Source organism: Sorex fumeus, unplaced genomic scaffold (assembly GCF_029834395.1).
Source record: "Sorex fumeus unplaced genomic scaffold, SorFum_2.1 ptg000067l, whole genome shotgun sequence".
Taxonomy (NCBI): domain Eukaryota; kingdom Metazoa; phylum Chordata; class Mammalia; order Eulipotyphla; family Soricidae; genus Sorex; species Sorex fumeus.
This window is the reverse complement of record NW_026606124.1, coordinates 5,666,332-5,691,900: the sequence shown is the minus strand read 5'-3', so window position 1 is coordinate 5,691,900 and position 25,569 is coordinate 5,666,332. Positions and strand designations below refer to the sequence as shown.

Here is a 25,569-nt window from a genome sequence, read left to right as displayed (position 1 = left end):
GGCCCTCAAGGTCCTAGTGTGCACTCTGCTGCATAATAGTTCCCGCAGATAATAAGCTCTTAGAGTTCAGAACCTGACTTTGCTAAACTTACTCAGAAAAAGAAACGTTGCAGAGGTGAGTAAATGAACCATCTCAAGCTAGGGGGAAAGTCCTAGATGATGGAAGTGGCCCTAACTATAACCAGGAGTGTGCTAATACTAAGAGACCACAGAGAGACATTTGATACTCGGACACAGAGAAGAAGATGAAGTGAAGACAGTGGAGAGTGATTTGAAGACATTGATTGACCTTGAAGGGTCGGGTGATGGGGCCACAAGCCAAGGAACACTGGCAGCCTCCAGCAGCTGGAAGGGGCAAGGAGACAGATACTCCCCCTGAGCCTCCAGATGGAACACAACCCTGCCAACTGCTTTCTTTTGGCCCACTGGTGCTTATTCCAAACTTCTGGCCTTCAGTCTGTGAGAGAACAGGTTTCTGTTCTTTTTAAACCACCACGTTTGGTGGCTTGTCACAGCAGCCCTGAGAAAAAACAAATACACTGTGACTGTGTGTAAGATGCTGTGCTGAAACCTCAAAGGCTTTCAGTGGACAAAGGAGCTATACTATCCCTTTTTCTTTATAGGAAGAACTCTGAATTTAGAAGTAAACAGACAATTCTAGGGTTGCTGAATTGGTAGGATGAAGCAAAGGCGTTGAACTAGAGTCAGATGCAAAAACTCTGTATTTAAGCTTGTTCCTTCTGATTCCTGTCTCATCCTCATCCTTAGGACATGTCAAGGTCAAAAGCAGGCTTTGCCCCAAGAGCCTCCTCTCTGTGCCCACACCCATACCCACTTTACGATTTGGCTTTTAGGAGGACAATGTTTTCCCTCCTCCCCCATGAACCATTTTCCTGTAGAGGAAACCTTGTTCTTCTGTGTATCAGATGCACTCAGCAGTGGCTGAGATTCCCCTTCCCTCAGTGGTTGAGGAAAACAGTTCCTGTGGGTAAAGTGCTGAAAATCCTATCTGTCCAGAGTTGGAGAGAAACATTAATTTCACCCCCCACCCCTGGAAATTCTCATTCCAAGCAGTCCATCCCTGTAATCCTTTGTGTATGGCATTTGGTATTTATAATCTGTACTGTATTGCAGCTGTTTAAGCTCCTTAAGAGCTTACCATTTATTCGTCCAGTAACATTTGTTAATATTATCACAATATCCAGTCACACAGCCTTACTTACTAGCTTGGGCCAGTTTAATTTCTTTCAGGCTCGGTTTCCTTATGTATAAAGTAGGAGTAATGACCCAATCGGCTGGTTGTGGTGATGGTTAAGGGGGATAAAATGCATAAAACTGTCTGGCAAGTGATCAACGAACCGTTGTTATCTGAATGCTAAATTTACGAACCTTAATACTTGATTTTAAATATTTTGGAGGATGAAGAAAAATTCTTGGACAAAGTTCTCTTTTCTTCAGGAATTGAGGGCCACGGGCTTGCCTTTATGGCTCTCTTTAATGCAAGGAAGAAAGTTCTGTGTCATTACCCCATGATTTTTATACTTGAAACATTTCATGTTTGTGATTTAAGAAAATTAAGTGCTCTGTGGCAAGTGGGAGTGTCCAAAGGGGTGTCAAGTTTGAGTTCAGAGAGGGAGAGCTATTCACACTTGAATCAGAGCACTGTCTCTGCCAGGGACCTTTCACATAAAAGCTGCTCAAGAAACATGTTGCATTATAACCATCATTGCTGCTATGCTACTGAATTTAGCAGAGCTTAGAGAAGATAATCATCCAGCATGCTTCATCCTGAGCACATACGTGTGCATGCATGCATCTGTATGTATGTGTATGAGAGAGAGAGAGAGAGAGAGAGAGAGAGAGAGAGAGAGAGAGAGAGAGAACAGGCTAGGAGATTATATTTGCTCAGCACTCTGCCTCACAGGTATATCACTTGTTTTCTCCTAAGCCGCTATTATCCTGGACAGCCTCTTAGCTTCAGATTGCAACACCAACAATGGGTTTGACTCCCAAGGAGGTTCCTCTCAATTACATGCACTGGAGGAAAGAGTTCATTGACTGTTCTTTCATGCAAAGTGAGCTCTGTCCACTCAACCCCAGGTTGACTGTCCGTCTCAGTAAGGATCCTAGGACATCAGCTGGGAAGCCCTGTAGCCATCATTCTCAGAGTTGAGCACTATCCTGGGAGCCATGAGTGAGGGAGGAGCTGGTGAGGGTCAAGGCCCATGTCTAGCTCAGCACTCTCCATTTCTTGTTTGTGATAAGAGGCATGAGTGTGAAATGACTGTCCCATGATTACAGAGGGCAGAGGGCTGCTGTGTTCTCTTTGATGGAACACTTATGTTCTTTCTTACCTCACCAACTCTCACCACCACATTTTCATCTCTGTCCCAGTGAATTTCTTACTTTTTCATGGAGTTTCTTCCTTGCACAATTTATTTAGAGGCATCACTTTCTTTGTTCTGAGCAATGAAACCAGCCTTAACACCTTAACGATGCTTTTTTGATTGACCTGCGCTAGCTTCGTTTGGGCCTTTGTACAAATCCAAAAGGATGTCAGTTGCTCTGCTTGAATCCGCCTTCAAAATGGGATGGATTCTCTGGATTTCACCATCCAGGTCCTTGGGCATGAATAACCTGCAAACTAGTTGCATCCCTACAGCCACTGGGCCACGTTACTTTCTGTTGGTTTTGACATCATTTCCTTGAATACTCACTTGCTTGTCCTCACTCAGACCTCTTGTTCACATGAGGAAGGCATCTAGAGGTTATTTTTGGAAACCTCACCAGATGCACCATGATGAGGATTGTAGGGATGCTGGTCTATTTTATATGTTCATCCTCTGACACGGGCTGGAGCGATAGCACAGCGGTAGGGTATTTGCCTTGCACGTAGCCAACATGGCCGATCCGAGTTCTATTCCTCCACCCCTCTCAGAGAGCCCGGCAAGCTGCCGAGAGTATTCGATATGCCAAACACAGTAACAACAAAGTCTCCAATGGAGACATTACTGGGCTCGCTCGAGCAAATCGATGAACAATGGGAGGACAGTGATACAGTGATCCTCTGACATGAGACTGAAGTGGTCGTCAAAGCCCTGGCCAAACAATGCGTTCAAACTCAATACATCAGGATCCTCTGTGAGCTGTATTATGGATTCACCACCTTGATCTCACCATTCTACAAGGAAGTGATCATCCAGGTCAAGAGAGGGGTTCGGCAGGGTGATACCATTTCACTGAAACTCTTTGGTGCCACCCTTGAGAATGTCATGTGATAACTGGAATGGAAAGGAATGGGAGTGAATTAACATAACTTTGCTGATGACATCGTTCTAATAACACCAAACATTAGCCAAGGGGTACAAATGCTGGCTGACTTTGACCATGAGTGTGGAAAGGTCGTACTATAGCTGAATCTCACGAAGACAATGTTTATGAGAAACAGACTCGTTCCTGACATTCCATTCGCTCTCAATGGAATGTACATTTCCGAATTTAGCAGTTATGTGTACCTAGGTCAAGAACTCAACATGACAAACGACCTGGCACCTGAGTTACACAGGAGGAAGAGAGCGGCTTGGAACGCCTTCAAGAGCGTCGAAGAATTAGCTAAGAGGATGAAGAACCTCCGGCTCCAGGCACATCTCTTCGACTCCACCATTATTCCTGCATTAACATTTGCCTCAGAGCCTGGGCCCTACGAAAACAGGATGAGAATGGTATTTGGGTCTCCCAAAGAGGAATCAAAAGAGCTATGCTTGGAGTATCGCGCTTCACTCAAGTGAGAGAAGGAATCCGGAGTTCCGACCTCTGTCAGCGATCCAGAATCAGGGATGCTGTCTCGTTTGCCAAGGCATCGAAAATTAAATGGGCTGGACACATATTGTGATTTAGAGATCGCCGCTGGACTAGAGCCATTACTGACTGGATTCCACGGGATGTCAAATGATCGTGTGACCGCCCACCTACAAGATGGTCAGACTTCTTCTTCAAGATCCTTAATGAACGGTTTGAGACTCCTAGTGTTCCTGGAGCGAGCAGATGCCATTGGGCTACACTAGCACGCGACAGGGATGAATGGAGATGTTGTTACTGGCCTCCGCTTGAGCAAATCAATGAGTAATGGGATGTCAAGTGATCAGGTGATCCTCTGACACAGAGAAGTAGCCTGAAGGCAATACTGGAGTGTGAGTCTAAACCACCTCCTTGGATCATATTGCTGGGATGGTGGAGTCTATTCTGAAGGCAACTACTGCTTGGTTTTATTTTGCAAGGCATTTGGGGTCAAAGCACTTATCTATTGGGCCCTACCTCATGGAGGTCGCCGAGAAGAGGGTCTTCTTAAAATTTGACTTTTTAGTTGCAAAAAAATATATAGGGAATTTACCACCCCAGGTCACTCTAAAAGTACCGTTCTGCTTTCTTGGCTAGAGTCAAGAGACTTCCTTGCCCCTTCTATCCTGGCTGTACTCCTGAGTTCATTTCTCTCTTGATTAGAACAAATTCTGCCCTTCCTAGCATCCCCCTTTCTCCAGCCTCCTTCCCCCCCCCCCCTTTTAAGCCTTGAGGACTCCTTTCCTGAAGGTTCAGTGCCAACCTGTCAGCTGATACTCACGTTGCAGTTCAGGCCCAGTCCTTCATGCTTTGGGGGAACAGCCACGGAGTTGGTGAGAGTTAACGAATATGATAGTGTGTACCTCCCAGAAGGCCGTCAGGAGGGATTTTACTTTCATCATTTTAGCTTTTATTTCCGCAAGTGCTCTGAGTTTTGCCTCTTATCTCATGTAGACACCACCTAATTTATTGCCCGGAACAGCCCTGGCAGGAGTTCCCGTCTGAACTTCTAAGAAGACTTATGCATGCTGCCTGGACCGTTCACTCATGGACGGACCCCTTTGAACTGCGCACGTTCTTTCCGCATTGCCCTTGGCAAGGGAACCTGAGGGATGCGGGACTCACTCGCTTTCCTGCCCATGTGCGTGGGATGGCGTGGCGCCTGGGTGGAGGGATTTCTGGTCCCCAGCTGCTACTCCCTCCCGCCCCTCCTCCTCTAGAACTTGGACTCTTAGGTCTCTTCAGGGGGCCAATGACTCCTGGCTTTTCATTTCACCAGCTCCTTTGCTTCTCACCCAGATGCGTGGGGGCTGCTTTGACTTCATTGGCATTCAGACTCTTTCCCTTCAGGATGGTGTGTCCAAAGAAGAGGTATTTATGCATCCCTTGATTAGAGATACTGAGCAATTAAGCTGTGACTGCTAACACGGGCCATTTCAGCAGATATTCCCAGAGTGCCTCTGGGCCAGACCTGCTGCTGGTTTTGGCTGTTTAGGCACACAGGAACCAGATCCTGGCAGGCTTTGTTTTCAAGAACTAGAAGACGTGTGAAGGAGCCAGGCCTTTTACTTCATGCTCCCGAGATACAGCATGACTACACTGGCATGAAGACTTCTCCTGAGAGTACTTACTGTGGCTTGGGAGGGAAGCATACATGCACTGAGATTTATGTTGGAGCGGAAAGCCTGCTCCATTTCAGAAGAAGAAGGGTAGAATTTCAGTGGGTTGGAGTGGAGGAAAAAAGAATTGGGGGACCCAAGAGCTCCGTGTGTTTGGGGAATGGTAAAGTGATCCGTGGAGCCTGGATAAGGTAGGGTTGGGGTGGTAGACAGGGAAGGATATGAAAACTGGAGTTTAATTGGGGAACAAAGGACTGAGACCAGATAATAGTGAGTATATTGAACATCAAACTGAATGTATAAACCCAACATCATCTCAGTTTGGGTTTCAGTTTTCTGGAGAGGTCTTTTTAGAAATAGAGTTGTGTTTAGAAAAATAATTATAGAGGCCAGAGAGATAATATAGAGAGTTAAGGCATTTGTCTTGTATGTAGCTCACGCATGTTTGATTTTTGGCTTCAGGTCCCTTGAGCTTCACAAAGATCCCCAAGAGCAGAGCTCGGAGTAAACTACTACTGAGTGTGGCCCAAAATCCAGAACAAATAAATGAATGGGTATAAAGACAAATCCAGTGAAGAGAGAAATCACAAGTGCCTGAGTTTATTATCCCTCAACTTGAGTATCTGTGGGATTGGAAAGCTGTTAAACAACCTGGGATCATGAACCAGGAGATTCTCTGTTACTAGAAAGACAGGATTGGGTGTTAAAGGCCATTGCTAATCCTTACATAGATTGTGCTGTCCAAACACAGACTTCAAAGACCTGAGGCTAGTGATTATAGCCTTAGTTGATCTAGAATCTTCCTCATGGACTATGCTTTCAGTTACAGTGACATCCCAAAAGAATATCCTACCCACTTCTGTTCCTTCTGTCATGAGCCTATTTAGAAGTGGGTGTCTGATGTCCAGTTTAAAGTCTAGATGGGGGCTGGTGTGATAGCACAGCAGGTAGGGTGTTTGTCTTGGACACGGTCAACCTGGGTTCGATTCCCAGCATCCCATATGGAACCCCAAGCACCGCCAGGAGTAATACCTGAGTGCGTGAACCAGGAGTAACTCCTGTGCACTGCTGGGTTTGACCCCAAAAAAAGCAAATAAATAAATAAATAAATGAAGGTCTAGATGGTTCCATGTTAAGCCCACTGACCTGGATTCTCTTTGAGGTGCTGTTTCTGTGGCACACACAGTCTTAGGGGTATGAATCTCCCATCATCCATAAAGGTACATTTTTAAAAATCCGGTGGAAAAAAGTCCAGTTTTTCCGGTGTTTCCTATATTGAAAAATCTCCACATAAAGCACTCTCCCCCAATTTTTATGGTAATTATGAGCAATGGCCTGGAGCAATAGCACAGCTGTAGGGTGTTTGCCTTGCATGTGGCAGGCATAGCCCGGCTCTTCCGCCCCTCTCGGAGAGTCCGGCAAGCTACCCAGAGTTTCTCGCCTGCACGGCAGAGCCTGGCAAACTCTCCGTGCCGTATTCTATATGCCAAACACAGTAACAACAGGTCTCACAATGGAGATGTTACTGGGCCTGCTTGAGCAAATCGGTAAACAATGGGAGGACAGTGACAGTGACAGATGAGCAATGACAAATGAGTCTGCCTCACCTTTGCCCTGTGGGGGAGGTGGATACTTCCAGAGGAAATCATCCCGATGTTTTGTTGCACCAGTGCTGAGTAGGATCCTGCGCAGTGGTGCAGCTTCATACCTTCATGTTCTTTGCTTGGGATTCTTTTCCTTTTTTAACTCAAATGGAAGGGGCTGGAGCGATAGCACAGCGGTAGAGCGTTTGCCTTGCACGCAGCCAACATGGCCGACCCGAGTTCGATTCCTCCACCCCTCTCGGAGAGCCCGGCAAGCTACCGAGAGTACCTCGCCCGCACGGCAGAGCCTGGTAAGCTCCCCGCGACGTATTCGATATGCCAAACACAGTAACAACTAAATCTCCAATGGAGACGTTACTGGGCCCGCTCGAGCAGTAACAACTAACTCAAATGGAAACACGGACAGTTGAGCATCTTATTCCTTTCCATGAATGGTTATTTGGGACACCTGTTGGCCTCTTTTTTCTAATCATCTTCATGCTCCTATAATATGTTCCCTCGTGTTTAGCAAAGTATAACTAACTCATTCCATGATGTGTAGACCGATTCTCAGATTTGTAACCCACAGTCATGGCTCTTTCTGCTACCACAGGAAAATTGTAGATTCTAGGAAACTCCGGTGCCAAGGCCCTTCCTGTGAAGCGTGGTCAGATTGTAGTTGATGCTCATTTTGGTTAGTTGTGCTCTCCCTCTTGTTCTTTCCTGCTCCCTGGAGGACGTGTGGATCCCCAGAGACGTCTGGTGAAGGGGGAAGACCACCCATTTTGTTTCTCTGGCTGCCTTCCACCCTTTGCAGAAATGGTTGCAAAATCTCTGCAAAATCCCTTTCAGGAGGATGCATGTCATTAGGACTGTCCATCTGTCCGCTCCCCTGGGGGCAGGCTCCCTGCTGAATGCAGCCTTCCCCATGATGCTGGTGGGTCCTTTCTGCTCCAGATTCCAACTTAGATCTGGAATTTCTATTGCTGCCACCCCAAGCTGGAGAATTCCTACCCAACCCTGCAGATAGTCTCTCCCTTCCTCCCTCCTTTTAGCCACATTCTTCATGCCCTTCGCTTTGAGGAGAGAATTCCGATGTCCTCTTGCTTTCTCCATATTCGGAGTATACGCAATACACCCACAGTTCTCTAGACTTTGGTCTTCAGTATATAGTGTCCATTTTTTCAAATTCTAAAGAAACCTTTTCTCTCCTGCGAATCCCTGTGATCATTAAGGACATAAAACAAGCACAGGGGTGGCAGGGAGAAGGGGTGACTGAGAGATAGAGGGGCTCTCTACCTCTTTAAGGAATGCCAGGTATTTTGCCAGCGCAGAGGATGGCTTTGAGGACTCAGCCCAGGACTCTGGGGACCTCTGGACCTAAGAAGGTGATTTCTAGATCTGTGCCTACTGCCCGCTGCCTTTTACAATGTCTGTAAAACTTCTTAAAAAGACACATTCACATCATGTTTTCCTGATGGACTTTGGGAAAAGCATTTCACATGTTAATAACCACAGTTCACATTTTGCTCTCCTCTCTGCCAGCATGAATTGCCCCTTGAGGGAGCAGAGAAAGGGAGGAGGCAAGTGAGCCTGAAGACTCGCTGCTGTGTCAGTTTCTAACAAAGACTGCCAGGCTCAGCTTCACTTTCCCCAGGCCTAGCTTTGGTGCCAAGCCCAGCCAGGAAATTTGCACCTGAACATTGGCTTGGTAAGAATTTAGTGGTATCAGTTATTTTGTTTGTTTGTTTTGGTGCATATTGACTGTGCTTTCCCAGGCCTTACTCCTGGCTCTGTTCTCAGGGATCACTCCTGGGGCAGTTCTTGGGACCATATAGTGTGCCAGGGATTGAAGTACGGTCAGGCAAATGCCTTAATTCCCTGTGCTTTCTTCAGTCCCTGAAGAATAGTTTTCATATCTAATGACAGTGCAAAGTTTTGCCAATGTGGCCTAAAGGCTCTGTTTCAGTCATGGGCTCATCAGCTCTAGGAGTCAGCAGAAGCACAGACTTTCTCAATAGCATCTTTTAAAGGGACTTTCCTCCGCTCTAATCCTGTCTGTGCTCTCCAGTAATAAATAATCTTCTACTTCACACATCCTTCCCAGCTTCTCCACAGAAGCACCATTTGCCTCACACCTCTGTTCAGGCATGGGGTCCCAAAGGATGCCAGTTCGGTATGCTGTAAATCCCCGCACCCCATGATGAAGCAGTACAGGGAGAATCATTGCCCAGCCCCACCCTCCATCCTTGTCCATTCCGTTCCACCCCCCGCTGACTCCTGGGGTCCATGCCGCCTGGTCTCAGGGGTTGCTGCTCTGTGCCAGGCACCCTGCAGGAACTCGAGTTAGCACAGCTGACTGAGGTTGCATGTTGCACAATGACTGGACAAGGGAAATAAACACGGAGAGTAGGAGAAATGCAAACATCCTGGCTTCCGGGCAGCAGGGACTCGGCTGCCCTTTCACTCTCTAGAAGCTAAAGAAGTAGGAAGCAGACTGCAGAGAGACAGCCTTGCTGGGACGCCTCTCACATTCCACAGACATGCATGGGACCCTCTTTAACCTCTGACTGTTTTCCTTTAGTGGAATAAAAGCTGCATCCAGGCCCTGCTAGGTCCTTCTTCCCATGTTCAGAACCTGTTTCTTCCTTAGATACTTGAGACCAGAAATATTCTCTCCCAGTGGAGAAGACTGTTCCTCCCACCCTGGAGGTCTATGGCCTTGCCCTCAGTGCCACTATTTTCTAACCACCTTTGGCTAGGCTGTGTTATTCCATATCCCAGAAATAAAGCCCATAAAGTCACACAGAGAGGGGCTTTGCTTCCTTTAGTAGTAGTAGATTGAGCCATTCATTCATTTGCTATTTGTTTTCCAATACTCAATTACCCGACAGCTACCATGTCCAGATATTACAGATTCTGGATTTAAGACAATACCCTGTCCTGAAAAATCCTGAGGTCTTCAACCTACCAGAGCAGCATCACAAAAGATTTTTGTGCTGTGACAATGAAATGGGGGTCCAGTGGAAGGATCATATAGAAGGCATCCGTTTTTTTAAAATTTATTTTTTTATTAGTGAATCACCGTGAGGTACAATTATGGACTTACAAACTTCCGTGCTCGCATTTCAGTCATACAATGGTCGAGTACCCATCCCTCCACCAGTGCCCATTTTCTACCACCAATGGTTGCAGCATCCCTCCCACCATCCCCACCCCATACCCCCTACCCCCACCCCACCTCTGTGGCAGGGCATTCTCTCTCTCTCTCTCTCTCTCTCTCTCTCTCTCTCTCTCTCTCTCTCCTTTTGGGTGTTGTGGTTTGCAATAAAAGTATTAAGTGGCCATCATGTTCAGCCTATAGTCTGCTTTCAGTGTGCGTCTCCCATCCCGGGTGGATCCTCCTAGCTCCATTTACTTGGTGATCCCTTCTCTAACTGAGCTGCCTTTTCCCCCAGCATGTGAGGCCAGCTTCTAAGCTGTGGAGTAATCCTCCCAGTACTTATCTTTAATAATCTTGGGTGTTAGTCTCCCATTCTGTTACTTTATATTCCACAAATGAGTGCAAGTTTCTGTGTCGGTCCCTCTCTTTCTGACTCATTTCATTTAACGTGATACTTTCCATGTTGATCCATAGGGCGTTTGCCTTGTAAGCCGCCGGCCCGGCCGAGCCGGGTTCAATTCCTCCGCCCCACACTGCAAAGCCTGGCAAGCTACTTGTGACGTATTCGATATGCCAAATACAGTAACAACAAGTCTTACAGTGGAGACGTTATTGGGCCCAGTCGAGCAAATCGATGAACAATGGGAGGACAGTGCTACAGTGCATCTTTTCTAATTGTTGCTTAGTATTCCATTGTGTAGATATACCGGAATTTCTTTAGCCAGTCATCTGTTCTCAGGTACTTGGATTTTTTCCAGATTCTGGCTATTGTAAACAGTTCTGCAATGAACATACAAGTGCAGATATCATTTTGACTATACTTTTTTGCCTGTCCGGGATATATTCCCAGGAGTGGTATTGCTGGGTCAAATGGGAGCTCAATTTCTAATCTTTTGAGAATCGTCTATATTATTTTCCAAAACATCTGAATCAGTCGACATTCCCACCAGCAGTGAAGGAGAGTCCCTTTCTCCCCACACCCATGCCAACACTGGTTGCTTTTGTTCTTTTGGATGTGGCCAGTATCTGTGGTGTGAGGTGATATCTCATTGTTGTTTTGATCTGCATCTCCCTGATGATTAGTGATGAAGAGCAATTTTTTAATGAGCTTTGGCCATTAAGATTTCTTCTTTGAAAAAGTTTCTGTTCATTTCATCGCCCCATTTTCTGATGGGGTTTGATGTTTTCTTTTTGTAGAGTTCAACCAGTGCCTTGTAAATCCTTGATATCAACCCTTTATCAGATGGGTCACAGTCCTCCCATTGTTCATCGATTTGCTCGAGTGGGCCCAGTAACATCTCCATCATGAGACTTGTTGTTACTGTGTTTGGCATATGGAATACGTCACGGGTAGCTTGCCAGGCTCTGCCGTGCGGGCGAGATACTCTCGGTAGCTTGCCGGGCTCTCCGAGAGGGGTGGAGGAATCGAACTCAAGTCAGCCATGTTGGCTGCATGCAAGGCAAACGCCCTACCGCTGTGCTATCGCTCCAGCCCATCAGATGGATATTGGGTGAATATTCTTTCCCATTCTGTTGATTGTCTTTGAATTCTGTTCATTGGCTTTTGAGATACAGAAGCTTCTCAGTTTGAGGTAGTTCCATCTGTTTATATCTGTTTCCACTTGGTTGGCCAGTGGAGTGTCCTCTTTAAAGATACCATTAGAGGGCATTAGTTTTACAGAGTAGAGGGTTAGGCAGGAGTTTGGACCTGGAATCACTTCATGACAGAAGTATGATGTCAGCAATGTCCTGAAGGGTCAGTGAGGAGTTGTGTCAAGAAATGGTGGCACACGTGCATCACAGGGAGAAGTCGTCATGACGTTGTGTGGGTCTATGGAATTGGCAGTGGCAAGTGGGTCTGGGCAGGCAAGAGAGATGCTGTTGTGAATAGACAGGTCTTGTTGGCACTGGCACATTTCCAGGGCTCAGGTGTAGAGCTGAGAAGAAGGAGTCTGGATGTGGTGTCTTTGCACAGATCATCACCCTGACGGTTCCGGATTAACATCACAGAACTGCGTAGCATTACAGGGAATGTGCTCCTGGACGGTCGCCAGTCTGTTGTCAAGAAAATATTTCGTGTGCTTCTTGCCCATTCCAAAATGCTATTTGCAGCCATTATCTCAAGACACAACAATAGCCCCAGGTTCCACTATAGTCCATCATTGGAAGAAAACAGGAACAGAGGTGTCAGGCCCCTTATGTCCTTAATTTGTGTGGAGACTCGCTGTGTTGTGGGCCGGCTGCACATTCCCTTCTGTTGTTCATACTGGTGGACAGGCATTTAAAAGAGCACTTCAAAAAAGCATCTGTGATACTCAGTGTTCGTGGAGGTTAATTGAGTATTGTTTAAGGTTGTTGAAACGATGATGGAAAACAAATGAGGAAAGTTATTTTCCAGTTCAAAAGAATTCATTCCTCTCAAGAACTCTGATTTGATCTTTATAACATCATGGTGTGTCGATAAGGGAATTATTCACGCTCTCGTATACAAAGAAATAGCAGCTTTCTTGAGATAGAATTAAGACACCGTAAACTTCACCACTTAAATGGAATAATTCCGTGGTTTTTAATAGATCCACAGGGCTGTGCTGCCTTCACCACTGTCTCATTACAGGACATTTCCATCACCCCCCAAATGAAATCCCATCCCTTTTAGCCCTCTCTCCCTCCACCCTCCCAGTCCTGGCAATTGCTAATCGGCTTCATGTCTCAGTGGATTCGTCTGTTCTGGATATTTCATCTAAAAGGAATCAAACAATATGTGGCCTTTTGTGTCTGGCTTCTTTCACTTAGAAAGTTTTAAAGATTCATCTGTGTGTGTGTGTGTGTGTGTGTGTGTGTGTGTATCTCAGTACTTCATCACTTGTTTGACTGAATAATAATCCATTCTATAGGTCTCTGCTGTGTTTTATTTACTCCTTTATCATTTAAGAGGCAGCTGGGTTTTTTTTTTCCACTGGCTATTGTGAAGAAAGCTGCTATGAATCTGCAGCTACAAGTTTTTAATGTGAACTTGATTTTTGCTTTTCTCGAGTACTGAAAGGAATTCTTTTGGTTACCTAGGATTGAAATTGCAGGGCCAGGAGTGCCGTTCAGTGGGTAGAGCACCTGCCTGGGTACATTGCATGTTGGAGGAATTGTGTTCCAGGAGTGCTGCTTCAGGAAAAAACATTCTGGCTTATTGGTGACACTACATTTGTCTTTCTGAGGACTCACCAGATAGTTTTGAAGAGTTTCCATTTTATCTTCCCACCAGGGCTGTATGGAGATTACTATGTCCTCTGCAGCACTTGTTCTCATTGGTTCCTTTAATTTTAGCTACCCTAGTGTATGTGAAGTGGTCCTACTTCCCTTTTATAGGTAGGAAAATTAGAGGTGCATTATTTGATAACATTCATCAAATTAGTAATTAGCCAAGCCAGAAATTTTATTTTTAAAACAAATGTTTGTATTCTCTGTACTCGGTGCCAGGTTTATTAAGTCGTTTGATCTCCCCAACAACCTCTGTAGAAAGAAATATTATCATTTTTATTTATAAATGCATCTGGAAGGCGGGCCAAGGGGTACTGGCATGCAACATTGATCCCAACCAGCAGTTGCAAGACCCCAAGAAAGAGTATCCCATAAAGATTGTGCCCTGTTTGAAGAAACAGGTTAAAACAAAAGCTGAACAACATATCCAGAGTCCCTCATTGTAAGTTGCAGGGCTGGGATTCCCATGTGGAGAGCCTGGACCGAGTATACACTGGGGTTACTGGTGACTTCTATAGGTCTATGACATAGAAGATCAGTAAACTCTGAGCCAAATGCTTCCATTTCTTTCTTAAGGCCTAACTTGCCAGTATTCGTCAAACCTTAAGCAAGTTAAGATCCCAGAGATAAGTTATAGGGAACCTAATTAAGCAAACAGCGCCTCCCACCCCCAAGCCCTCACTAGTGCTCCCGGGAAGGGTTAACTGGCCACACAGATCCTTTCAGCCACATCTGTGCTTATTATCCCAACTTTGCATAAATCTGCCCAGTCCAGGGAGGCCCCCCTGAAGTGGCCAGATGGATTCCGTCTTGATGGTGAAGAGGCTGCTCTGAACTGTCAGGGTGATTAGCTCCGACTGGCCATAAGAAAAACACACATTCTCCAGGCCAAGGGAGAGGGAAGCTGCCGCCTGGCCAAGTGTTCTGAGACAAGCACTGTGAAATCACCTCACTTGCAACTACTGCTTTGTGGCTGCTAACTCTCTGGGCTGTATTAGAAATAGCTCATCCGTGCTTTCCAGTGATGATCTACACTGGTGTGTGTGTGTGTGTGTGTGTGTGTGTGTGTGTGTGTGTGTTGGGGGCAGTTTGAATGGTTCTCAGTTGAGGCAGAGTTTCCCATGAGACAACATAAACTCAAAGATATCTTTTTGCACAGGTAGGTTCCCCCATAGGGACACTGGACACCCGAGAGATGGTCACACAAGTCCACTCCCTCTGCCTTCTCCACACCTAAAACAAGACCAAGTTCTCTGGGTGAATTGACACAGGTGATGCGGCTAGGGTCAGTGCATCTACACATCTGTCACAAACTCAGATTTTTCTTCTGAAAAAAAAAATATATATATATTTGGGGCCCGGAGAGATAGTACAGCAGATAGAGCACTTTCTTTGAAAGCTGCTGACCCAGGATTAATCCATGGCACCTCATATGATGATACCCTGAGCCCCACCAGGAGTGATCCCTGAGTGCAAAGCCAGGAGTCAGCCCTGAGCACAGCTGAGTATAGCCCAGAAACAAACAAAAACTTTCTAGCTTTTCTCATTAAAATTGCTACCTCTCCTCCATTAGAATTTGGAGCTCTCCTTCTCCATTAGAAATGATACATTTTACTGTGATTTTCATCCCTTGACTGGCATCAGTCTTTGCCCCATCAAAGTCATCAGCAGCCTCCCTGGGAATCTTTTGGAAATACAGAATCTCAGGCTCCAGACTGGACCTCCTGAAACTGAAACTGAATCTGCTTTTTACTAAGCTGCTGGGCACTTGCAAATGTGAGCACTGTTGGATCCCCACCCGCTGACCCTCAGCTTGATTTCTCCATTCCCTTTAGCTGTGGTTCCCATCCAGTCCTTGTGTTGAGGCTAGAATTCATGGTAGACCTTAAGTTGTGTGCACGCGTGCACACACACACACACGCGAGCTTGTACATACACATTCTTTTCTTTGCCTTTGCATAATGTCATTCATTTTACCTGGCATGCCACAAGAAAAAATCGGTCCAAGTTATATGTATATAACTTGAACACACATATACACCTATGTACATATATGTATACATATGCATATACATATGACTAGTGTCTTAATTGCATCTCTTAAAGCAGCATGCTGGATTTCCCCCATCATTCAGAGAGTTGCTGAAATTAATTGAGAAGTGCCCAAAGGCAAGACAAACACTGTAACAGTTTAATTCAAAACCATATCAGTTTAAAAAATGAAGGTCTAATTAGTGATAAAGATGTTAATAATTAGTTGTGGTCTGTTAAATTTTATATTCAGTGGTTATGTAGAGTGAAGAAAGAATTTCCTCGTGAGGACAGAAATGAATGTTTCACCTTGATTGCTATTTTAATGTGCTTATTTTAATGGGGTTGTCCTGTAGAAACCCTTGGGCAGATTTCCAGTTTTAGAGAGATGTAGGATTAATTATTATGGAAGCATATAATTTTAGAGCTGGAATGACCTTCGTGGTCATTTAACTCAGCTCAGTCATTTTATAAATAAGAATTGGATGACTTACTTAAAAGAGTGTTGGAACTCATACTTCCCAGCTCTCAGGCCTGTGAAGGGAAAACCTCAAATCCCTCTGGACAGAAATGCTTCCTCTGGCTTCACAATTCCCATAGGACTGCTTGCTAAATTGCTTCCAACACCCTTAGCCCACCTTTTTTTTAAAAAAAAATTTTAATGAATCATCATGAGATACATTTACAGACTTTCAGACTTTCATGGTTGCATTTCAGTAAAACAGTATTCAAGTACCTATTCCTCCACCAGTGTCCATTTTCCACCACCAATGTTCCCAGTATCCCTCACCCCACCCCCACCCCTCCATCTCCTGCCTCTGTGGCAGGCACAATCCCTCTTACTCTCTTTCTCTCTCCTTATGGGTGTTACGGTTTGCAATACAGGTATCAAGCAGCCATCATGCTTGGTCCATAGTCTACTTTCAACATGCATCTACTATCCAGAGCAATCCCTCCAACCATCACTTATTTAGTGCTCCTTTCTCCATCCCAGCTACATTTTCCCCCAGTGCAATGTGATATTCCAGTTGTTCAACATTTGTAATCTTGGGACTTGGGAACCATGGCTGGTTTTATTTGGTATTTCTTTTAACATCCCTCACTACGTGTGTGTATTTAAATTTTTAAAAATTTAAGAACTGATTTACAAAGTTATTGATAGTTGAGCCGAGTTCAGGCAGAATGTTCCAGCTGCCATCCTACCTCCAGTATTAACTTTCCTCCACCATGTCCCCTTGTCCACCCTCCCCCAGTTTGGCAATTGTAGTTTGGCTTTCATGTTTCAAGTGTTGTTGAGTCTGTGCTTTGCATACACAGCTTTACCACTCCCTCACATTACCAGAAAGCCCTGTACAAACAGTAATTACACAAGTAATTTACATGCATTTGTGGGCTGGAAATGTCTTTTCCCTCTTCAGTGGAAATTGGTAGCTTGAGACTGACCTCAGTGGGATTGTTTCTACAAGAGAAATGAACCAACATGACCATCTGGCTGTCCCCATCCTGGCTAAGCCAGTTGTTAAATTACCTTTGGCATCACACTACTGTTTATATGATTTTCTAAGGTCTCACGAGGAAACAGATTTTGACCAGATACAGATGATCTCCATACTAACATGGAAATGACTGTGAACCCATTGTTTCCTTGGGTCAACTTTAGGGTGAATGGTCACCCCCCTCTCAGGAATGAGACGGAACCTGTGCAGGTTCAGGAGTTCGTTGGGTTCTGGTTGATGAGTGGAGTTTCACTCACTTGGAAAAGTGATTTGGTAGGAATGGTAATAGAAACGGGGTTAAAAATACCAAGTTTGACTGAGTAAGAAAACACACACACACACAATCATCAGGAAAAAGTGAGCAGGAAGTCATTATGACTGAAATTGCTGAGGTCTTTATACTTCTTAGACACTCTTTACTGGTTCCCTACAACCAACAGGCCAAAGTCCCTGTTGTAAGTCAAATACTGCCTACAGTGTACAATTCTGACATTGTCAGCCCAGACTTCCTCTGCTGTAGACCCCCACTCCCACCTTCATTCTGCCTTCTAGCCCCATGGTCCTTCCTTCTCCTCCCTGTCCACCTCCCCACCTCTCTCCTCCCTCCCTCCCTCCCTCCCTCTCTCTCTCTCTCTCTCTCTCTCTCTCTCTCTCTCTCCCCCCCCCCAATCTCTCCTACCTGCCCAGACCAACCCATGTCCCACAGTGGCCACCACTGGGTTAACCTGAAAAATCTTTTTTTTTTCTTGTGCCACACCCAGCAATGTTCAGCAGTTACTCCTGGATCTGCACTCTGGATATACTCCTGGTGGTGCATGGAGAACCGAATGGGATGCTGGGAGTTGAACATGGGTTGACCACATGATTGCATGGCCACATGGCAAATGCCCTACCCATTGTACTATCACTCTGGCCCCCAAAGCTTTTTTCTTTAACAGATTTTTAAAAAGGTTAATTAAAGAGCTGTGATTTACAAACTTATTGATAGTTGAGTTCAACAACAGTCTCACCACTGTGTCAACTTCCCTCCACCAGTGTTTTGCCACCTCAAAGGGCATTTTAAAGTTCAGTGGTTGTCTTTTAGAGACACTAAAGACCCCATGTTTTCAGTGTTGTTGAATAGTTATGCCACACTCCCACATCACCGGTATAACCAAAGCCCCATGCCTCCATTGCTTCCCTTTTTCATCTTCTTTTTTGTCCCCTTGGTTTCTTTCTTCTCCATCCTTCTTCTGCCTATACTTTGAGGTCTAGGGAGATCTTAGCATCTCCCTTTAACTGCATTAATTTCTCACCCAGTTATTCTATATACCACAGATAAGTGACATCAGCCTGCATTTGTCGTTCTTCTGGATTACTTCACTCAACATAATATCTTCCAGTTCCAACCATGTTTCAGCAAATTGCATGATTTCATTATTCCTTGCATCTGCATAGTATTCCATTGTGTGTATATATACCACCTCTTCATAATCCACTCATCTGTCTTTGGGCACCTAGGCAGATTCCATATCTTTTCTTTTGTATTAAGTGCAGCAATGATGTGCATGTGTTCTTTTGAGTAATTTTTTTTTGTTTTGTTCTCCTCCTCTTCTCTTTTGTGTGTCTCTAGGAGCAGGACCCGAGGGCCCATTGGCCCTGGGAAGTATGGCTATGGTAAGGCCCCATACATCCTCCCGCTACAGACAGGCCCTGCACACTCTCTGCAGAGGCTTCGAAGGCAAAGGCCCTCATCCAAGCACTCCAGTTCTCAGGAAGCATCTAGTCCTGGACTTGGCTTTAGCCCACTAGCCCAGAGTGGCCCTCGACATGGGTCTTTATACCAGAGTGATAGCGGTCCTCGTTCTGCACTCCAGGCCTCAGAGACCTCCATCTACCATCTGCCACTGACCCATGACTCAGGCCTTCCTGCAGCTTCTAGTCTCTTCCATGGACCGGAAACAGGCAGCAACATGGGGAATCACAGGACAGCTCAGAGCTTCTCTCAGCCTGCCCGCTCTGCAGCCATCTCCTGCATTGGTGCCTATCGGCAGTACAAGCTATGCAACACTAACGTGAGTACACACATCCAGGACTGGGCTGGAGGCAGTGCCACTCTGATCCTCTGTGGGCTGGAAGGGAACCTCTAGAAGCAAGGAGGGCATATCTTCAAGGCCTTGTTAGTGTAGCTCTAAAACAAATCCCACCTCTCCCCATTTAACACCATACCCACTGTGATTTTTTATTTTCCTTCTCTTTCTCTCTCTCTCTCTTCCATAGTCTTTCTTTTTTATATATATGTATAGTTGCTACTTTAGTAATGTATGAAAAACTTATTGAATCAGTGTTGTCAGTTGCTTTTTAATGTATTTTTTATTGACCCACCGTGGGATACAGTTACAAAGCTTTCATGATTTTCAGTCATACAATGATCAAACACCCATCCCTCCAGCAGTGTGCATTTTCCACCACCAATGTCCCCAGTATCCCTCCTGCCATCCCCACCCCATCCCATCCCCTGCCTCTGGGGTAGGTATCTTTCTTCTTACACTCTACTTTGGGGCATCAGGTTTTTCAGTACAGATACTGAAGAGCCATCATGTTTGTCTACTTTCTTTCTACTTTCCTTAGTCTACTTTCAGCAAACATCTCCCATTGTCAGTTGCTTTTGTTGCACGTAAGACAACTCCCAAATGCTGGGGTGCCAGGGAACGAACCTGGGTCAGTCACATACAAAACAAATGCCCTGCCCACTTATATCCATAATACTTACAACTTTGCTTGTGCTTCTGTGGATTAAGAGCATTTTGTCTGATTCAGAACATCTAATGAGGATTCCAAAGCAGCAGTGGGAGCTTGGGAAGGTTTGGTTAATTTAGGTACCATTCAGATCCCTGGATTCCTGGAGACTCTCTGCTATTGCAGGCATGATACTAGCAAGTGCATCATGAAGAAGTCTAATAGTGAGGAACTTGCTAAAGATTCCATAGTTAATGAGTGGCAAAAAAATTACAAATGGAAACTACATAAATGACCAAATGTGTTTTTAAATATCATTTTAAAGGCCTACATAAAAGAAAGGAATAAAAGAATGTTTAAAAGTTAAATTTCCAAGTTGCTTTATTTTTAATTAATAATTTAATCAGCCTTAAACTCTGTTACTGGGTAACAGGACAGCTGTTACATATTAGCTTCAATTTTCTCATTAAAAATATATTTCCTGCTATAGACTCAATAGAAATGACTTAATTTGTGATTTTAATAATTCCTCTGAAGGTCTGGTTTGCTTTTTAACTTGTCCTTCCACTGACAGGCTTCAGGAATTATTAATTTTTGTAAAGCAGTGATTTGACTAGAGTCATTATTAATTAGTCAACCAATAAGTCTTAATCCAGCACCATTGCTTGTCCTGGAAAAGAAAAGAAAAGAAAATGGTATTTTCTATACTGTAGAGGTTTGATGTGATCAAATGGAGTAATATTAATAATGTGCTTTATAAATTGCAGAGTAAATGAATACTCAAATAAGCAAGATTAATGGTAACCAAAACAAACAGCAAACAAACAAGAACCCCCAATTTTAGACAATAAGAACAAAACAGTGGTAGGCTGGGGACACAGCTTAGTTAGTGCACTTGTCTTGCATGTGTGAAGACCTGGGTTTAATGCCAGTACCACGAAAGCAAGCAAAGAAAGAAAGAAAGAAAGAAAGAGCAAAGTAGTAGTTGCTGGAGGGAAGAGGAAGAAAGCTGGATTAATTGGATAGAAGGGACTCGTTATATGGTGAAAAATGACAACTAGACTTTCCGTGGCAAATTTAATGTGGTACATGCCGATTTTGATTCATAGTGTTGTGTAACTGAAGCCTAGATAATTGCATAAACCATGTTACATCAATAAAAATATTTTGAAAAATATATGGTCGGGGAAACCCAAGCTCCCAGCAACAAATGACTGCAAAACAAATATGGTTTATCTACACAGTGGATATTTCATCATAAAAGTACTGATACATGTTCCAACTTGGATTGACTTTAAAATGATTAAGATAAGTGAAATATGCACAAAACAATAACTACTGCAAAAGACAGTGTGATTCATGGATACAGTAAGTAGGTTGTTGGGGGTGAGGGCTTATGAAGTGGATCAGGGAGAGTCACTAAGAAGTTATTGCTTTTTAGCTATAGGTTTTCTCTTTGGAGTGTAGAATTCTGAAAATAGTGGACGCATTGCAGAGCATCTGAATGTACTTACTGCCACTGAATCATACACTTTAAAATAATTCTCATGGTAATTTTCATGCTCTGTATATTTTACCATGATAAAAAGAATGATTTATGAAAAAGAAAGAAGTGATTGTATCCATCATCAGACATGGTCCTTGATCCTGAGTATTCACTGCTTATAAAACAAGTGTTTATAAAACAATTTCATTTTAGTCCTTGTGAAATGAGATCACTTCTAATATGGAACAGATTCTTTCATCAACTAGCATGTCTTTTAATTTTGAAGACCAGGTAAACCTTAACAAGAAGGGGAGAGAGAGAGGCCATTTGGCAGACATGTGGAATGAATAATCTACTTCACATTTCTTTTATGTAACCTATAAGGTTTCTTTGTTGGTTTGGTTTGGTTTGGTTTTGGTTTGGGGGCTACACTCAGTTGTGCTCAGGGCTTACTCCTGGCTCTGTGCTCAGGATAATTTCTGGTGTGTGTTTGGGGACCATATGGGGAGCTGGGGATAGAACCTGGATCAGCTGCATCCAAATCAAATGCCCTATCTGCCTCACTATCTCTCTGGCCCCAACCTTCGTGTTTTAGGCAGACACAGCTTGCCAGGCTTGTGCTGTCAATAGCAAGGCTGTCACTCCTGTGCAGAAACTGTGACTCTCTAGGTGTCAGGGCCACTTTCTAGTAAAGACATAGAGATACAAAGAATCTGAAGGGAAAATGGCCTGCCCTCATTTTGGAAGTATGCAAAACTTCTCAAGCCCAAGCAAAGAAGGAAGTTGACAAAGAGGGTTGGCAAAGGATTGTATCAGGTTAATTCCCTTCTCTATGCAGTAACCTATTATAATGTCCTTCTCCAGGGTAGTCCCTTGGCCCCAAGTCATATCCTTACCCTATTCAAGGCCTATCACTGCATGTCTTCTTTTTATAAGCTGTTGGCTTGTGATTTGGAGCATACCCTATGAATATATTAAGCTCCCCATTCTTGGAATCATTCCTAGATCTGATTCTTTGCTAGAATTGCCATCCTAGGTCTGATTCTTTGCTAGGATCACCATCTACTTATACATAAGCTGTGATTTGTTTTATCAGAAGGGAACAGACCAAGTTCAGTTCAGGGAAAAGGTGAGCCAACTCTTGGAAAGGAGGTGCCAGCTTCTGAGCCTTCCCTCTCAGTGGAGTCTGCCATGCCATACTTAATTCCTTCAGCACTGTATTGTGACAGTATATCTTAACTGTTGTCTACCAGGGAAGCTCAAAAGAGTTTTCTAGGATCTGGGATTTTGCTGGGGACTCATCATATAAACACCAGTTTGCCCATCAACCTCCAAAATTCTAGACTTCCAAAAAAGGAAATTGGCATAAACCATATTGTTTGTGCAACCAACAGAGGCACAGTCACTGCTAACACTCATGGCAGTGTTTCTCATGGTATACTTAAATTACCTGGACAGACTTAAAGCTACTGAAGATCCCACTCTCAGATAGTCTAATGACATTGGCATGATTGTGGTCTGACTCACAACTATGTTATGATGAACATTTGAAAGACATTAGGGGTTTTTAAAGCTGTCCAGGTGATTCAAAGAAGGAAAGTTTGAGAGCCTCTGAAATAGGGACTGGTGGAAACTCTTCCTAAATTCCAGTTCCAGATGCTTGAGAGGCAAGTATACCTTCCGAAGGAGACCAGTCTGTCCAACTTTGCATATATACCCTCTGCATGCCCCCCGCCGCTTTGCATGCATACTCTCTGCATGTGCCCCCCACCACGCTTTGCATGAATACTCTCTGCATGACCCCACCCCATACTCCAGCAACTTGGTGTCAATGACTTTGTTCCCCTGTAAATATCCTCCCTGATGTTCAACATGAAGAGATGGACTCCCAAATTATGTACAGTTTCCTACTTGACAAATGAATAGACTAATAATAATACTGTGAACATTTGTACTAATCTGACAGGGAATGTCCTGCCCAATAATCCCAACTACTTTAAAAAATGATGCACACATTTAGTTTCCTGTCCCAGAGAAATAAGGAAATGAAGGGACTTCAGGACAAGGCAGGTTGGAATAGACACTTCTAAACTTCATCCCTTAAACTGAAGTGCTCAGTACTGCCCATCGCAGTGCTTAGGAGAACACCCCATTTTGAGAACTATTCCAACTATAGGGGCTCAGCTCTGGAAGAATGACAACAGACCTGAAGTGTGGCCTGAGTAGGGGAAATATCTTGGCAGCCTTCCTTAACTTGACCCTCTGTCTTAGCACTGGTAAGATCTTGGTTCAAGATCCTTTTGGTTCGGGTGGTAAAAAATAAAGGAGCTAGAGACTGCAAGTCAGTGAAATTGTTGCAGGAGCTTGCTTGCTTGCTTGCTTACTTGCTTGCTTGCGTTCTGTCTTTCTTTTCTTCCTCCTTCCTTCCTTCCTTCCTTCCTTCCTTCCTTCCTTCCTTTCTTCCTTCCTTCCCTCTTCCTTTGTTCCTTCCTTTCTTCCTTTCTTCCTTCTCTTTCTGCTCTTGGATCACACCCAGCGATGTTCAGGAGTTACTCCTGGTTCTGCACGCAGGAATTACTCCTGGTTGTGCTTGGGGAAATCATATGGGATGCTGGGGATTGAATCCAAGTCAGCCATGTGTAAGGAAAATGCCTTACTCATTGTACTATTGCTCTGACCCTGTTGGACCTTTGTTGAAGAGAAAAGCCTGAGAGGACAGTCAGAGAGAGGTCAGAGTCGGAAAGACTCCATGGAAAAAGAAACTGGACTTTCAAAGATGGTCAAAAAGAAGAGAATTGGAGACAGAAAAAGCAGTGTTTGTCTTATTCCAGAAGGCGAGTGTGTATCAGAATCTCCAGCACTGTGATGTCTGTCAAGTGCTCTGGAGTTTCCCTTCCCTCCCACATCCCTCCCAGCCACTTTTTATTTTCACTTGAGATATAATTGACATAAATGCCACCTGGGTTTCCATCTAGTGTGCAATGTGATGACTGAATATATGTATATATTGAAAAAATATCACAAAAAGTCTAGTTAATGTCCATCACTACATTATTATATATTTTTTCTCTCTTTTTAAAAAAATTTTTTATTAGTGAAACACCATGAGGTACAGTTGTAGACTTACAAATTTTTGTGCTTGGGTTTCAGTTATACAATGATTGAATACCCATCTCTCCGCCAGTGCCCATTCTCCAACAACATGGATCCCAGTATCCCTCCCACCCCCCATTTCCCCCCACCCCACTCTACCTCTGTGGCAGGGCATTCCTTTTGTTATCTCTCTCGTTTTGAGTGCTGTGGTTTGCAAAAGAGACATTGAGTGGCAATCATGTTCGGTCTATAGTCTACTCTCATCACACATCTCCCATCCTGGGAGGAACCTCCCAACACCCTTTATTTGGTGCTCCCTTCTCTATCTGAGCTGCCTTTTCCCCTAGCATGTGTGGCTGGTCTCAAAGCCATGGAGTAATCCTCCTGGTACTTATCTCCGCTATTTTTGGGTGTTAGTCTCATATTTTGCTACTTTATGTTCCCCAAATGAATGCAGTCTTTCTATGTCTGTCCTTCTATTTCTACTCATTTCGCTTAGCATGATACTTTCCATGTAGTACCACTTGTATATAAATTTCAAAATGGATTAAAGTCCTCAACATCAGACCAGAATCCATAAGGTACTTTGAGGACAAAGTTGGCAAAACCCTCCAAGACATTGAAGCTAATGGTATCTTCAAAGATGTCACGCCACTGGCCAAGCAAGTGAAAACAGAGATAGACAAATGGGACTATCTTAAACTAAGAAGCTTTTGCACCTCCAAAGAAGCAGTGACCAAAATACAAAGACAGTGTACAGAATGGGAAAGAATATTTGCCCAATACTTATCTGACAAGGGGTTGTTATCAAGAATATACAATGTACTGGTTGAGTTCCACAAACATCCAACCCCATCTAAAAATGGGTCAAAGAAATGAACAGAACCTTCCTCAAAGATGAAATCTGAATGACTAAAAGGCACATGAAAAAATGCTCCACATCATTAATCATCAGGGAGATGCAGATCAAAACAACAATGAGATATCATTTCACATTACAGAGACTGGCCCATATTCAAAAGACCAAAAGCAACTGGTGCTGGCGCAGATGTGGTGAGAAAGGGACTCTCCTTCACTGCTGGTGGGAATGCTGACTGGTTCAGCACTTTTGGAAAACAGTATGGAGGATTCTCAAAAAATTAGAAATTGAGCTCCCATTTGACCCAGCAATACCACTCCTGGGAATATATCCCAGAGAGGCAAAAAAGTATAGTCGAAGTGACATCTGCACTTGTTTATTCATTGCAGACTGTTTACAATAGCCAGAATCTGGAAACCTGAGTGCCTGAGA

General features: G+C 44.2%; 1 protein-coding gene across 1 annotated transcript in view; it reads left to right on the top strand.

The window, feature by feature from the left end:
- Positions 1–25,569, top strand: part of THSD4 (thrombospondin type 1 domain containing 4) — a 624,572-nt gene that overhangs the window by 77,196 nt on the left and 521,807 nt on the right. The window contains exon 5 of the mRNA XM_056128738.1: positions 18,594–19,035. Coding sequence (XP_055984713.1) covers positions 18,594–19,035 — 442 coding nt within the window. The remainder of the gene's footprint in view (positions 1–18,593; positions 19,036–25,569) is intronic.